This window comes from Amphiprion ocellaris, chromosome 1, assembly GCF_022539595.1.
Source record: "Amphiprion ocellaris isolate individual 3 ecotype Okinawa chromosome 1, ASM2253959v1, whole genome shotgun sequence".
Taxonomy (NCBI): domain Eukaryota; kingdom Metazoa; phylum Chordata; class Actinopteri; family Pomacentridae; genus Amphiprion; species Amphiprion ocellaris.
Genome location: NC_072766.1, coordinates 37056479 through 37072800, shown reverse-complemented (window position 1 = coordinate 37072800; position 16322 = coordinate 37056479). Strand labels below are relative to the sequence as shown.

General features: G+C 37.3%; 1 protein-coding gene across 2 annotated transcripts in view; it reads left to right on the top strand.

The window, feature by feature from the left end:
• The window catches only part of LOC111581987 (non-muscle caldesmon-like), a 43808-nt gene that overhangs the window by 15923 nt on the left and 11563 nt on the right, over positions 1-16322 (top strand). For both annotated transcript variants that reach the window (XR_008603279.1, XM_035957319.2), the window contains exons 3-14: positions 874-1132; positions 2176-2312; positions 4633-4870; positions 6190-6315; positions 7989-8012; positions 9575-9616; positions 10207-10238; positions 11115-11199; positions 12730-12870; positions 14141-14239; positions 15333-15416; positions 16174-16273. Coding sequence is in view for 1 of the 2 variants with exons in the window: in XM_035957319.2 (XP_035813212.2) it covers positions 874-1132; positions 2176-2312; positions 4633-4870; positions 6190-6315; positions 7989-8012; positions 9575-9616; positions 10207-10238; positions 11115-11199; positions 12730-12870; positions 14141-14239; positions 15333-15416; positions 16174-16273 (1367 nt within the window). In the remaining variant the exon portion in view is untranslated. The remainder of the gene's footprint in view (positions 1-873; positions 1133-2175; positions 2313-4632; positions 4871-6189; positions 6316-7988; positions 8013-9574; positions 9617-10206; positions 10239-11114; positions 11200-12729; positions 12871-14140; positions 14240-15332; positions 15417-16173; positions 16274-16322) is intronic.

Below are 16322 nucleotides of genomic sequence, written 5' to 3'. Positions count from 1 at the left end.
TGGAAGGATAAAGTGGTATAAAATGGAAGAAACTAAATTGCAAGTACCTCAAAATTGCACTTACATGAGGTAACATGTAAGTCAGAGGGACCAACCGGTACCTATTAGCCCTCTGTACATAATACGTAATACAAGTAGGATATTTAAAGATGGATTTTTACTTGTAATGGAGTATTTTTACATTTTTTTGTTGATACTTTTACTTAAGTAAAGCATATTCTGCCACTGGTTTTATGTGCTGTGAACTGGTTCATCTAGGCCTGGAAACTGAACTTTTGTCCCACTAATTCAAGTCCAGGCAGCATCTTCAGTCAGTGTGCTTGTAACTGTCCAAAAGATTTTTAGATTTTTAGTTTCAAGTTTATTACTTTGTCATAATTTCATAAATATTGAAATTTGAATGATCATTAAAACAGATTCAAAGCACAAGAAATAAGATGTTAAAAATGGTACCTCCAGAATGTACATGAGAGTCATACAATAGAGCTGCAGAGGGAAACGATATGGCCTAAAAACTTAACTATTCTACATAATTATTCTGTTGTAATTGTGACTTTTAAGTTATGTTTGTTTCATATTTGTTTGCATGATTTGTTAAAATGCTTTGTGTGGATGATTTTAATATATTGTTGTCGTAAGCTGCCGTATTTGCAACTTATTTTTGGAATCTGTTTAATCAGAGACACTTTTTATGATACCTTGTGTATTTGAAATGTTTGTTTGTCCTTTATTTTCATAGTTTTCATGGTGTCGGCTGACTGAGGAGAAATATAAATGCTAAAAGACATCCATTTGATCCGTGGCCTTCACTATATTAGACCAGAGTAGTTACACTGCCCACTAAGAGGTAACTGTTCTGAACTCTCTATTCAGGTCAGATGAGGAGCTGAAGCCCAGCTGCTGCTTGGTTCTGGAGGAGGACGAAGGCTTCAGCGACTGGAGCAACAGACTGGAGAACAGAAACGAACAGGAGGTTCAGGACGACTGCAGGACCAGACGGCCGAGAGCTTCAGCACCAGCAGAACCAGAGAAGGAGAAACAGCAGGAGGAAGAAGAGCAGCAGGAGGACGGAGGAGGAGAACCAGAACGAAGCAGCTGGAAACATGAAGCTTCAACAAGACCTGCAGAGAAGGTCCAGCAGATGAGTACTTCAATACAAGAGCTGTTAAATTCTTAAAGGAGTTGGTGTTGTTATTGATGTCTGATGTGTTTGCCAGTGTCAAAACAAAAAAAGATTCTCAGCTGTTGGTTCAATTTTTGCAGGTTTTGCAGCAGGCTGGGTTGGTTATTTATATGTTTTTAGTCTTGTGGTTTTATGTCGATCATTTAGTCTAATTATGTCATGATTTCCATGATATTTTGTACAGACATTCATGCTCCGAACTTGATGCATCCTGAAGCAAATTTTTACTCATAATTGTGATTTTATTTTGTGAAATTTCACTAAAAACATTGACTAGAATGATGGCCCAGACTTTGTCATTCTTCAGGAGGAGTTTGTAATAGCTTTTAATTGAGCAGTTTACCCTGTGAAAGACAAAATAACTCAAATAATCCTAACAAGTAAGTATTATTCATAAGCAGAAATATTTCAATTCCCTGCATCGCTACTAAAACGTGCAACTATTGATGCCCTTAATGAGCTTTTATTAAGCTTTTAGGGCTTCTCCCTTTCCTTAAATGTCTTTTAGTCTTTTTGTGTGTGTAAAACATCTTCAGTCCACCTCTTAGGAAGCTATTCTCTTTTCCTTTCTGCAACACCTTGTTTGATATCAGAGCTTTTCTTCCTTTATTTACATACACTTTACAACACATTTGCATAACACCTGACTAGCAGCTAGTTTTGACCCTCAAACAAATAATGAGCAGCTGCCTCGCATTTTTTCCTCACTAGAGCCACTTCTGCATGGGCCACGTTTGAAATAATGTGAATGTTGAACATGAAAGCATGTAAACATGTTCTAATAGACCCCAAATTTAACATTAGGAATTTGTAAATGTGCAGAATATGGGCTCTTGAAATCACTGTTTAAAATGTTGTCAAGCTCCAGGCTAATTATTCATTAAAACATGTTGCTAAAGTAAATTCGCAGAAGACATGATAACTTCTGTCCTTCTTTCCAGACACAGATTATCATCACTGCGGCTTAACATATTTTATTCTTTGCTTTCTAGATGTCCAGCAACAAAAAGGAAACCAGGACGTCTTACAGCTCATCGGTCTTCCTGCAGCAGGACACCAGACTGCAGCACGTCGCTGGACGACCAGCTGACCGGACGTCCTACCTGGCTGCAGGGACGATGAGGCCACGGTGGGTTCTCCACTCACTGTCTGCTTTTGTCTCACAGGTTTTTTTTTTTTTAAATAAACGTTCCTGAAACCTTTTTCTTAATCTCAACAAGACACTGCAGCAGCTGTTTTGGGAATATTTTACCTGATTTTACGTTCCTGGCTTCTCATGTTGACGTCACATAGTCATGGTTTCTTAAATGAAGTGTTGGAACATTACATTAGTTACATGATCTGTTTTTATCCTGAATGTATAGGATGTTGAATATAGGAGTTGTAGTCTGTTAAATCATGGCAGTAAAGGATTTTGTGACGGTGAAGCTTTAAAATGACTTTTAAAGAGCATTTAATGGACACCAGGTGCCCTCCGGGTTTGGAAAATACTGTCTAATTTATCATAATTGTACCTTAGAAGTTGCTAATAATTTTAGGAGCTGCCTTTTGTATGTTGCAGGCAAACATAATTGCTCTTTTTATAACTTCTTTTACATGAATACAAACTGTAGATGCCTGCGTTCACACAACACATGCATTCTTTAGTGCAGTATAAAATGCATAAATGCAGTTCCATGGATTTATTAGTCCCTTATATAATTGTACTTTTGGCAGATGGTAATAAATGATGTCATAGGATGTCTTTGTAGTTGTAAACAGCTTACCTTATTAAAATAGTCCATTAAAGGTTTCCAGATCCCCGTATTTCCTCTTAAGGATGACGGAGGATATTATTGTTTTTTAGATGCTTTAGTTGGATATGTTGCATTACGTCTTTTTACAAGGCTTCCAGTTTATCAGTATTAGCTGACATGACAACAGTGTTACAAAAGATAGAATACTGGGCAATAAAGCAAAAGAAAACGCACACAAAAAACAACATTAAAAATATATAAAACAAATTAAAACAAAGTTTGTTTATGGCAATCCAAGGCATCCTTGGATATGTTGGGTATATTTTTGTAGATTAAAAGTTTTAAATTTGTTATATTAATCTCCATAATTACTACTACTAATAACAATTTACATTACTGTAGGGTCTTAGCTGTGTATTAGTTAGGTTCTCCATAATTATTGCCACTGTAGGGTCTCTGCCTTAATGTGAGTTATAGTGACAGAAAATATAATTAAAAATGTAATTTTGTGGGGTTTTAATCCCTAATGTGTCAATGACATATTGGGGAAAATATAAAAAAAATCAGCAGTTATTTATAAATTATCAATGTGTTATTTATGATGTGATCAGGTACAATCACACCATAAATAGCACTAAAGGGTCTTAACTCTCTTGTTGGATTAATTCGGAACACCAATCATAATCTTTTTTTTTACTTTGGTACAGCAGCTGTTGTTTTAAGTTCTGTGTAAAAAGCAGTGACTTGACTTGACGTGAGACTTATTTTGGTGTTGACACTTATAATCTTAAAGGCTTGAACACCAAAAAGGACCAGAATTGAATCTGGTTGGAATAGTTTTAGACACAGCTTTTAATCTAATAGTTAACTATTAAATATATATGCTAAAGAGTCAGATGTTTACAGGAAAAAACATTTAGCTTGAGTTTCACATGTAGACTGTGTAACACAAGGTGGAAAATGGACTCAGATTCTTTAAAAATGCAACAATACCAATAGTAAAATTTCATTAGTAAGTGTAAAGTAAAATGTCACTAGTGTCTGAATATTTAGCAGCTGTAGCTCCTCACTTAGAGCTTGTTTTAAATGATTTGCATACAGCTGGGTTTTTTATTCTAAAGGTTCTCAATGTAGGGGTCGCACCCTTCCAGAAGGTCACAAGGCAAATCAGAGGGGCCTTGCAGTGATGAATGAGAGAAAAGAGGTAAAAATTACGAAGTTCAAGTATCTCAAAATTGTGCGGTCATGAATAGAAGTTTACGTACACTTGGCTGTCCTGAGTTTCCACTGACTCTTAGAACTTTGAAATTCTGATAATGAAATTATTGAAACACATGCCCCTTTGTCACAGGAAATAAAATCAATCATGCATTTTGGTTCTTTTGTGGATTTATGTAAGGTCTTCTAGAAATATGACAAAAGCTGCTGGGTCAAAAATATACGTACAACAATTCTGTTGTTTGGTTAAATGTCCTTTTGGCCATTTTCAGCTCATCTAGGTGCTTTTGGTTTCCGTCCACAAACTTCTGGTTGTATCTTTGACCCTCCTCTTGACAGAATTGGTGCAGTTCAACTCAATCTGTTGGATTTGTGATGCAGATTGTACATTAGTTCATACACTTAGTATCTCCCTTATCTCCACTCTATCTTCTTCTGCTGTGTTCGGATTGGGCCTGTATCTACAGTTCATTGATCAGTTTGTCTCCTCCACAGTGGAGGAGCCTGCAGGATGGATGAGGAGGTGGAGCAGGAGGTGCAGAGGGAGGAAGAGGAGGAGATGCAGCCAACTTTGCAGAGAGAGTGGAGGTCAGCAGAAACCCGACAGACCCTCGAAGATGAAGAAGATCAGAAGGAAGAAGAGCTGAACTTCACACATGAAGAGAAGGAAGACTTCAGCCTGAGGAGGGAGCAGAGAAATGAGGAAGAGGAGGAGCAGAGGATGGAAAACAAGGTTAGCTTTATGAGTGTTAGCTCTACTGCTGCTATTACTAATAGTATTTTATTGTCTTAATCTACATCAAAGTAAGTCGGACTCTAGATTGCAATGAGACTTTCTGTGGATATTCAAGGTTCCCTTTAGAGGTTTTCAGTATAGTCATACTTTTATAATGAGATATGTTGCACCCAGGGAATAAACCCTGATGTTTTTGTTGGCTGGATTATATTTTCCATTGCAGCATAGTCACACTGCAGTTTATTTTCCTACACCAGACATGACAAAATCTTATAGTGAAACAACTATAAAATCCATTGAGCACGCTCATGTTCCCCAGAGGATGAATCATTTCCATTTTGGACTCTCATTGAATTTGCTACACTCTAAACTAACAGTTCTCAAACAAAAAAACCTAATGGACAACTAACAAACTGTTGACTCCAAAACTTTCTTCCAGTCTCTTACATGCTGCTTTCAAAGTCAAATTTATTTAGAAAACAAAATTTAAAACCAACTGGGCTAAACAACTAAACTAAATAATGGTAATAAAATACTAAGAGGAAAAAAAATACAACACAATAATAGATAAAGTAGATAAAGATAAAACTTGAATTAAACAAAAACGTGGGTCTTCAGCAGCAATTTAAACATTTCTGTTCTCTCATTGTGCTGCATTTAATTTCTGCACAAGAACAAAGAAATTGTGGTTCACATGTGTAAAAACGTTCTTCCATAGAGCTGTCCAAAGTTTCACAGTGTAAATTTAATGTCCAGACATCACCACCCAGGTGCCTCCATCAGGACAAACTGGATATTCTGTGCAGATCTTATAACACACTGTGGTGTTGAGAAGTTGGAGGTTATTCAGACAACTACTACGCAGTAGTCTGCTGACAAAACTAAAAAAAAAATGCCCCGTTTTTCCCTGTGCTCCATAAAAGACTCCATCAAACACATGCCTGCTTATTACAAAACCCACAGCGCACATAGAATTTGGCTTCGAATCTGAAAGCAATAAAGCAGAGGAATGCCGCTTTGGCTGAGATGAAATGTAGCCTGACGAAAGCAGCAATGATGTAAGACGCTGTAACAAATTCCAGTTTTTAGCACCGGCACTTTGCCAGTTACTCATTAGTCCTTTGCCACCAAATAACACAGCATGAGCGAGCAGCGTGAACAAGCTTGACACATAATTTAAAGCAGGGTGAAAGAGACCGAACAGACATTTGGGAACACTGTAAACCAGCACCAATTCCTGCCACAGAGGTTAAATTAATAACTGAAAACACCGGCAAGTACAAGCATCATGTTGGTTTTTCTGTACATTGTTGTAGAGATCGGAGGAGAGCAGCGACCGGAGGAGTGAGGAGGTGAACAGAAGATCAGCAGCTTCTCTGTGCAGCAGCAGTGAAGGCGAAGAGACTTTAAACTGCTACGGCCCCATGAGTCCAACGTTCAAGGTATCTCAGAAAACCAGAGGTGGTCTGCAAAAGGTTTCAGGTTTTTACAGGGTTTCCTCAAGAGTGGAGTGTCCAGTGTGAGTAACATCTGCTAGTTTTATCACACTGGGACAACTACAACAATACTGTTTGTACGTAGGCGCTATCCCTATTCGTCAACCAGATTTTAATTATTATTATTATTTTTTTTAAATTTACCTTTATTTATCCAGGAAGCCCCACTGAGATTAGAAATGTCTTTCACAAGGAGACATGTCTACCTGGCCAAGGTAGCAGCCATACAAAATTTAAAAGTTACATAAAACAGATACATGATACATAAATAAACAACTAACAATAAAACAGGTTGACAACTATTCAAGGGCAGTGACCTCTCAAGAAAAGCACTGATATTCCTCCTTCACTGTATTCTTTATGATACTCTTAAACTCATTAGTGGAAATTATTGTGTTTTGAAGATTATTCCATGATCATGGTGTATGATAAGAGAACGCTGTTTTGCCAGAGTCTATTAGGTCTATTAGAGTCCAGAGAACATTCAACAGCAACCACTTGGAGGCACACAGATGGTAACTACTAGAACTGAAAGTGAGAAGGTGCTGAGGTGTTCTGGGAGTTTGTTCAGCAGAGCTTTATAGATGAACATGTTCCAGTTTTGTTGTCTTCAAATGCTTAGTGATGTCCAGCCAACCAGATCATAGAGAATACAGTGGTGAGTGAGAGATTTTACATTTGAATTGAAACGCCGTGAAGCAAGATCCACTGAATCAAGTCTCTTTAAGGTGGAGGAGGCTGCAGGGCGGTACAGTAGATCATTGGAGCTGTCCACCACTGATGTTTTGTTGTTAATTAAGGCTGATATGAAGTGGATGATCCATGTTTGTCAGAATGGCCTCCATCTTTCTAAGTGCCCGTCTCTCCACCTCATCCTCCAATGAGTTCAATCTGATTCCAACCACAGATCCAGCTTTTTTAACCAGTTTGTTCAGACGCCTTGCATCCTTGTTTTTTATACTGCCTCCCCAGCAGACTGCAGCATAAAACAGGACACTTGCTACCACAGACTGATAAAACATCTGCAGCATCTTACTGCAGATGTCTAATGATCGAAGTGTTCTGAGGCAAAAGTGTCAGCTCTGGTCCTTTTTGTAGATGAATGTTAGTCATTAATGTCTCTAAATTAATGTCATGAATCATCCATCCATCCATCCATTATCTATACACCGCTTAATCCTCACTAGGGTCGCTGGGGGGAGGGGGGGGGGGGGGGGGCTGGAGTCTATCCCAGCTGACTCAGGTGAAGGCAGGGGACACCCTAGACAGGTCACCAGTCTGTCGCAGGGCTACATATACAGACAAACAAGCACTCTCACATTCACACCTACGGGCAATTTAGAATAATCAATTAACCTCAGCATATCTTTGGACTGTGGGAGGAAGCCGGAGTACCCGGAGAAAACCCACGCATGCACAGGGAGAACATGCAAACTCCATGCAGAAAGATCCCGGGAAAGCCGGGACGCGAACCAGGGATCTTCTTGCTGCAAGGCGAAAGTGCTAACCACTACACCACTGTGCAGCCCCGTCATGACTCATTGATGATAAAATGATGCAGTCATGTGTTAATAATATTAAAACTTTTCTCTCTTTCATGCTTCCTGCTGCTCCTCCAGAAACTCCTCATACAGTTTTACCCAGTAAGTATCCTGCATGTCTCACATGTCACATTCAACTGTATTTATGATTTTAATTCCACAGCTTAGGCACTGATTTTATACTTTATCTGTGACTTTCTGGTTACAGGTTGGTTTTTCTAGACTTACACTCACTGATGACTTCATTTTACAGCAAAGATTTATATTTAAAAGAAATCCTAAAAGGATGGTGGGTTCTTTTAACTGGTTAACAATCTAGCTGGTGTGTAAATGAGATTAAGTCTCTGCAGTAGCAGCTCCAAAGCTTTGGAACAACTTTCTTCTTTCAATTTAATATTCCTCCTTCACAGATATTTTCAAGAAAATCCTCAAAACTTGCATGTTTGCAATGAATTTTGACTGTTCCTTATGGTCCTAATATTTTATATATATTTTTAATTTAGAAATTGATCTGACAAGTTGTGGTCCTCCAGTATTTTATACTGTTTTATTTTGTCTTAATAATTATTTTTACTAGTTTTATTTTTATACTTTATATTGTCTACTATATTCTTAGAATTTCTGTCTGCACATCTGTGAAAATGTGCATTAGTTTGATCAACTCGGGTTGTCTTTAAATGCGCTATATAAATAAATTGGATTGGATTTGATTAGTATGATGAAGTTTAAGAACATTTCCTGCTAAAACTGGACTGGTTGGGACGTTATTGTTTCAACTTTACCTTTCTTTATTAAGACTGATTTGTGGTGTTTGCATGGATTCATGCAGACTTTTCTACGAGCACACAGAGTGTTTATGTGCCAGGAAAACAAAACAAATGCTTGCTATGAGGAAACTTGCAATTAGATTCTACGTCATCCGCACCTTTATAATTGTTCATTTAAAGAGCTGGAATTGAAGCAGGACTATGGAGCTGTTTTAATTACAAGCTTTCCATTGACAGAGTCTAAACACGGTGGGAAGAAAGCCTGTTTATGTCCACCCACTGTGTCTGGCTCATGACACGGTGCTGCAGTCCAACCTGCAACCAGCTGCTAGAAACTCCCACAGGAGCCTCTTGTCTTGTTGTTGTTTTTTTTACCTTTGATTCAGGTCAATGCATCTGTCTATACAGCAAACTGATGGAACCGTGTTGCAGCTCAAATAAAGTTCACATCAGTCAGAAACCTTGAATTAGTCTTTAAGCTTCAGGTCGAGTCAGTTTCACTCACTTTAATATTAAGAACTGTACATCCAGGGATTCAAGGAATCATTAACTTGAGCAGCAGATATGGTCAATAATAAGTTAAATGCTGACTTTTACTTCTTCAGAGTTCAAGCTCCTAATCAGTAAGCTATCAATAACATTTGCTATAAAAGCAGTTTCCTTTCGGGGATCAATAAACGTATTCTGTAAACTCAGCAGTGTGTCAGACGTAAAGTGTAAGATGGACTTGTGTTTGTTTACAACTTTGTACCTCCAGTCACTTCAAAAATGAGTTCAAAATGGAGGAGAAGAGAAACAAAAACAGCAAATCTGTGAGATATTTTGTACATTCAACCTGTTTGAGTGTAACTGAGCTCTGCAGTGTTTTGTATGTAAACTCATTATTTCTCTTTTCAGGATGAAGTGAACAGCAGAGTCTCAGCAGACGGAAAATGTACGGTGAGTGTTTCCTCCAGAATGATGAAGGTCGAACAGCGCAGGTCTGTTTCCGTGTAACTATCAGACACACCCAGAGTCAGCAGCTGTCAGTTCAAACATCAGTAAACTCTGGGTTGTTTTCCATTAAGGTTGTACTCATAAGTTTATCAAGAGAAGAGAGAAGAATCTTTGTCCTCTTCATGGGAAAACATTGATGACCGTTTAAAGACCAACAGATCAACTATTGAACAGATACAAGGAAAAAAGTTACTAAAAGAGAAACTAGATGTTTGTGAAGGTTTCCGGATCATTGATCGCTTTTGAAAAGTGTCTTGACTTGATGGATGTTGAACTGGAGGAGTAACAACTCATCACGGCAGCTTTTGCTTGATACTTAATTAGATTTGTAATAATACAATGTACAAATGTATGAAAAGAAGGTTTCTGTGACTGAGAAGAAACTTGATCTTTGTGTTTCATGTCTTTTTTTTGTGCTTTTCATACCAACGCTTGAATTTATTTTTTGTTTTTCTTATTTATGTGTGCTGGTTTTTAAAAAAGGAGAATTCTTGTAAGTTTTAGCTGTTGTTTGTCTTCTTTTCTTTCCTCAGATTACAGAGAGAACAGAGTCTCTGAGGAGAAGGTGAGTCTGAATTAGAAGGAATGCACAAGAATGAGCACACAGTGTTAATAATATAACTGCAGAAATCACAATCTGTTGATTATTGGAGATTTATGCAGGTTGAAACAGCCATTTTAGTGGGTTCTTCTCAGCAGAAAGTCTTTTTCAAACATTTAGATTTTCTGACAGAAATATACATTAGCAGTGGTGGAAAGTAGCTCAAGTACAATTTGAGGTGCTTTTCTGCTGCTTTACATTTTCCCTTCCGCTACATTTCAGAAGCAAATGTTGTATTTTCTACGTCTCTGTATTTATCTGACAGCTTTAGTTACTTTAAGCTGAAGATTTGACACAAAGAATAATGTAAACATGTCTATGAGTTGTTAACAGCTCCACAAAATACGGATTTTCCCTCTGAACTTCTCATATGGTCTCATTCAGTAAATGTTCCAGTGACCCAAAATCTCAGCAAAAATCAAAGATCAGAGAAAAACTGGAAGCAGATTTGTGTATCAGAACTTCATTTGTTCTCAGTTTCTCTCCCATTAATCCTGTTTGGAGCCTCACATGTATCTTCTGTCTCTAAATATAAAAGTCAGACAGATTTCCACTTCAACAGTAAACTGCTGCTGACACACTGATGCTTCACTAATAGTAAAATAATGATGGCAGATATAATAATATCAGTCAGAGGAACCAAACCAGGACTTTTATTTTAATGTTTTAACTCTGTTTTTCTGCTGATGTACTTTTACTTAAGTAGTGTTTTTAATGCAGGACTTTTACTTGTAATTGAGTATTTTACATAGTTGTATTGGTTGTATTGGTGCTTTAGTACAGAATCTGCCTCCATTTGTCACTGATACCACAAATAATCATTTCTTCATTCCTCTAAAGCACCAGCAGTATAAAGAAGACGCCTCCGCCTGGTCCTGTTTCCAAGATTGACAAGAAGCTGGAACAGTACACACACGCTCTCGAGGTAAAACCACATGGAAAGAGGTTTTTTTCCTTGAGCTGACAGGAGATATTTGTGGACTGACTGATTAGTGATATTTGGATCCTCAGCAACATGTGAATAAAAGATTATATAGAATACATGATGTCAAATAAACCACATATATAAACAAAATAAAAAGTAATCTTTTTAAGCCAGATGATTTCATAAAATCAAATGCAATACAAGTATAAGAAAAAGCTTAATTTAATGAAGATAAAAGTGGTAAAAAAAAAATATGGAAAACTGTGAAAGCATCATACAGATTAATTACAGATGAATTAATTTAATGATTGATACTAGCTGAGCCAGAGTCATGGGTTTAAGTTGAGCCACTGGTTCCCACCTATAATTATGTAAAAATGAAAGTAAAATTAGTTAATTTTGAACAGGATTTTGTTCCAAAATTTATCATCTGTGGGCCTTATTGAAGGAAATTGGCCCTTAAAGTTGTACGTTTTATCTTTAAATACAACTTTTAAGAAGTCATTTGGTATGAAATTTGTCTTGCTTTGATTTAGCATCATATGAGGTATAAAATTTTCACTTTTACTTCAATGACACAATTTACCCCAACATATTTTCTCCAAAGGCTTAATTTACAAGTTGAGGCAAGAAAACACTTTCTTTTTTGGACAGTCATATTTTAAAAACTGTTTGTTTTAGATCCAAATCAGTTATTCCCAGAGATGCTCCACATCCTGAAGTATATTTACATGTTTTATTTTTAGACAATACTGTAGCGACACCTCAAGTAAAAACTGGATCATTTTACGCCACTCTCTCCTACCTGAAAAATTAACATTTTTGCCAGTTTGGAGACATTTTTATCATACAAAAGGTTTCCTGAGCACACTGGAAACCAATCACTCTGTAATGTGATGCCTTTTAGGTGAGAAGTGTGAGAAATCTGAAAATTTAGAGTTTTATAAATAATGTAAACTGTTAACATGAATCAAGTGTAATTTGTTTGTTGTTATCAGTGATATTTGCTCTCATATTTCTATGGAGATTAATAATCTCAGTAATTTATGTTTATACGTTTAGTGTCACAACTGTTTTCTACCATTTAAGCCTTGAATCGTGGCTCTGTGTTGTTTACATGAGAGTTTAAAAGTCAAAAGGTGGTGGAAATCCATTTTATTGTGTTTTGTGGTCCTTGTAAACTTGAAGCTGCTAAGATTTATAAACGTTCACATCTAACATTCCTGTCGTCCCTCCACAAATAGATTTACAAGGTAGCAAGAATTGAACCCAGGTGCTTTTAACTCACCAACACCTAATAGTTGTCCAGCACAAACATCTCAGACTCATCATTTCTAATGCAGAAACACAGAAAAAAGAGGAATCCTATGCTAGACATAAAGAATTATTATCAACACATAGTTTAATCTGACATTATTTTGGTCCTTTGGTTCACACCGAGGTTTAACAACACCTCAGTTCTTACTAGAGTCTCTGAATTGACCTAAAATGTTTAAAAATATGCTCAGAACCTCACTTTATTTTCCCCAGGTCGCCTGTAAGGAAGGCAGATCAGGCTGTCAGGTGTTGACGGACCTGACGAGTCCCTCAGAACCAGTCGCATCCAAGAAGAATCTGTTTGAAGCCGGAGAAGCCTGGAACCAGAACCCCATCTCAGTCGCTCCGTCCAAGGTGAGAAGCAGCAGAAACTCCATCTGTCTTTGACTTCTACAAGCTTCTGCTCCGGTTTAGGTCAAGAAGTTTAGTCGTCGTTCAGAGAAGAAAACTCACAGGTGAAAGCTCCATTAATGTTACTGAGAACATGTTTACTGTGGAAGTGTTGTCACACTGTTTCCATGGTGACAGCAGCAGCTTCTTGACTTTGGCTACACTCAAATTTATATTTTTCATTCATTAATCCATCAAGTCCAATCGATGGATGTTTAAAATTGTTTCTAAATTATTCGTGAAACCTCTGGATTCCACCTTGTTCAGTCTCTAAACATTCTGAATGTCAAGCAGTTTCTGAGCATATCTCGTAGTCATATTTTTTGTTTTTTAAAGTTATTTTTTGGCCTTTTGTTGGCTTTATTAGACAGGTTAGAAGAAAAGCAGACAGGACAGTAGGGAGAAGAATCGGGGGAAGACCTGCGATAAAGGGCTGTGAGCTGGAATCAAACCCAGGCTGTTGCTTTGGGGACTATTGCCCCGTTCATTGGTCAGCCACTCAACCAGTTAAGCTAGCTAGGTGCCTGACATTCACATTTTTACTCTAGTTTTTCACTTCAATATAAAGCCCTTCACCTTTATAGAAACAGAACAACTGTGTCTAAAAGGAGAGAGAAGTCAGAAATGTGGTTATTACAGTATGACACAGTTTGAATGCCATAAATCTTAAAGAAGTGGAATTTTTATTTAAATTCTTTTGCGAAAAAAATGAAAAAATATGGAATCAACATGTAAAACATTTGCCTACATGTGTTACCTATACTGGAAAAAAATATGACTCTATTCACTGCAGTTACTTTACTAATTACATTTTCATTTTGCTTCCAGAGTGCAGAATTTTATTTAATTTCTTTTTTACAACATTTGGTGACAATGGTTTATTTTTGGCAGATTTAGAAATAGAACTTGAATAATAAAGAATTCAGAGATGAATAGTTCAAGGACCATAGAAAAGATTCTCGCTGTTTTTGGTTTATAGCTCAGATAAATGGTGTAATTTTGTCAATTTTACCAAAGATAAATAAATAAATAACAAACCTTTCAAACCCACCAGCAGGTTTTGGAGAAAAAGGTTAAAAAAATGTATTTCAAACAGATTCAAGGTGCTTAAAGTATCCTGAGGTCATTACAAGAAGTGTGTTTTGCAGATCCATTTGAAAGACTTTGGCAAAGTTTGGTCATTTGTAGCCTCCATGAAGATGAACTTCACTGATGTGTTTCTCATTCGTCTCAGGATGCAGATGTTTTAAAAGTCGGCGTGGCTGATCTCATCCATCAGTGGGTGAAAGGAAGTGAAGATGGAAGCAGGTGCAGCTCGCCGTCCAAACCAGCAGTAAGTCGGATATTCGTCTCTCTAGCAGTACCTCTCCTCTTTTTATCTTTTGACAACATGCACAAAACATCTCACTCTGCTTTCACCATTTGTTCCCACCAGCCGTCAGTTCTCTGACATGCAGCAACGTTTTTAGATGCCAACAACCAGTTTGGACAGGAAATGCAGAAAATTTGGCAAAATGTGCAACTTTACATCTTCAACACGGTTTAATTTATGCTTTTAAAGATCCACATGTAAATTAATTTGAATAGATTTTCTTAGCATTCAGCTGTTTGCCATATTTAACCTCGCTGCTAGATGTCACTAAATCCCACATACTAGAGCATTAATAGAAGGAATCAGTGCAGCTTAATTCTACATCTCTTGGAAAAGTTGTTTGTCTGTTTGAGTCTACATTTAAAAGTTGTCTACATGACTCCTGCTTCTTTCAGTCGTCTCAGAAAGGTGTTTTAAAAGCTTGTTCTCAGCCATCCTTCCTCACGTTCTACCAGCTGTGTGGTTTATTACAACACATACTGCAGCTGGGGCGTACCGAGGTGTTAAATGGCGTTTTCCAAGTGTTTGAATTCAAGATGATCCACTTTTTTCATGGTGTTTGCTGCTCTTTCTTTCAAAAGTAATAACTCCAAGCAAATGACGGCACTCTGCATTAATTTGTACCATCTGCTTTCATTGCCAAAGGCTTTGTGCTGTTGTTTCCCACTCAGAGTGCTGACAGTCTGAGTGCAGCCTCTCCTACAAAGAACAAAAACACTATTTTAATGGTGGAATAATCATAAATGTCAGTTACATTATTCTAAGTTCTTCTGTATAGCATTAAATCCAGTTTTTCCTGCTGATCTGTCAAATCAAAATCAGTTTATTTCTGTCCATTTATCTTTCTTCTCAGCTCTCTACATGTCTGACAGCTTTCTAATCTTTAACCTTTCTAATATTTTGATTTATCTCCTTTCACTCCACATTATTCCCCGTTTATGCTTCAAACTCCAGCCTCTTTTTATCTGGTCCGTTAGACATTCGCCCTCTTGTGGCAGGCAAAGTTAAAGTTGTGGCAAAGTTAAACTGTTTTGTGTTCTCGTTCTGTTTTCAGGAAATAAAACCTGGAGGTGTTTTAAACAAGAAGAATTTATGGGAGAGTCTTGGTGACACTTTATCTCCTGGAAGAGAAGGAAAGGTACGCACACTAAACCAACTACTAACAACACTACTACTGATTATTTTCTGTTAAGACATTAATCGGCAACACTGTTTTCCACTGTGACCTGGAGTAAGTGAGCTTGTTAAGTTCAGCACAAATAATTTTGCACAAATAAGGTTTAAAAAGATTAGTCTCAGGAGTCACTAAATAATTGAAGGGACAAGGGCACATTTTCTTTGTGTAAAATGTTTTTTTTTTTTTTTTTTTTTTTTACTGCAAAACCCTGAAATTGAAACAGTCCAAGAAGGAAAAATGACACTTAAGTTTTACTGCTCACAACTCATGTCTAACACAACCATGATGGACCACTACAGGCACTGTGGGTTTCCTATCACTGTAATAAAAACATTATGTTCATGATTTTTATGTGGTTCATTCAGAGATGCCACAAAAACTTTTCTAAAGAAAGAAGAAAGTGTGACTAATAAATGAGTCCCACAGAAAGGAGACTGCTGTTTTCAGTTTTTTAAATGTAACTGAAATTAAATACAGCTTGTGCTGTCATTACTTTAAGCTGCTGCTCTTTTATCTGCTGCAATTTCAAGGCAGCAATAACAAATTAACAACAAAGATGAGGAGAAAAATATCAAATATCTGCCCATTGAAACGTGGTGAAATCTGACATTGTCCAGGAGGTCTGAGAAGTTCTGGATTGTTAGCATGAATCACTGCATAAAGAGTAAACGTGAATGATTGTGAACTTGTAATACTGTTTTTATCTACTGGACTTCAGGAGAGCTCGTCTGGTAAAAGATATAAATTCGTGGTGGCTGGTCACGGCAAGTATGAGAAGGTTTCTGCAGACAGCGGCTGCAGCGAAAACTACCAGTCAGGTGAGAAAATCCCTCATAAAACCCACCAGACCTTTAAAAACAAGAGACA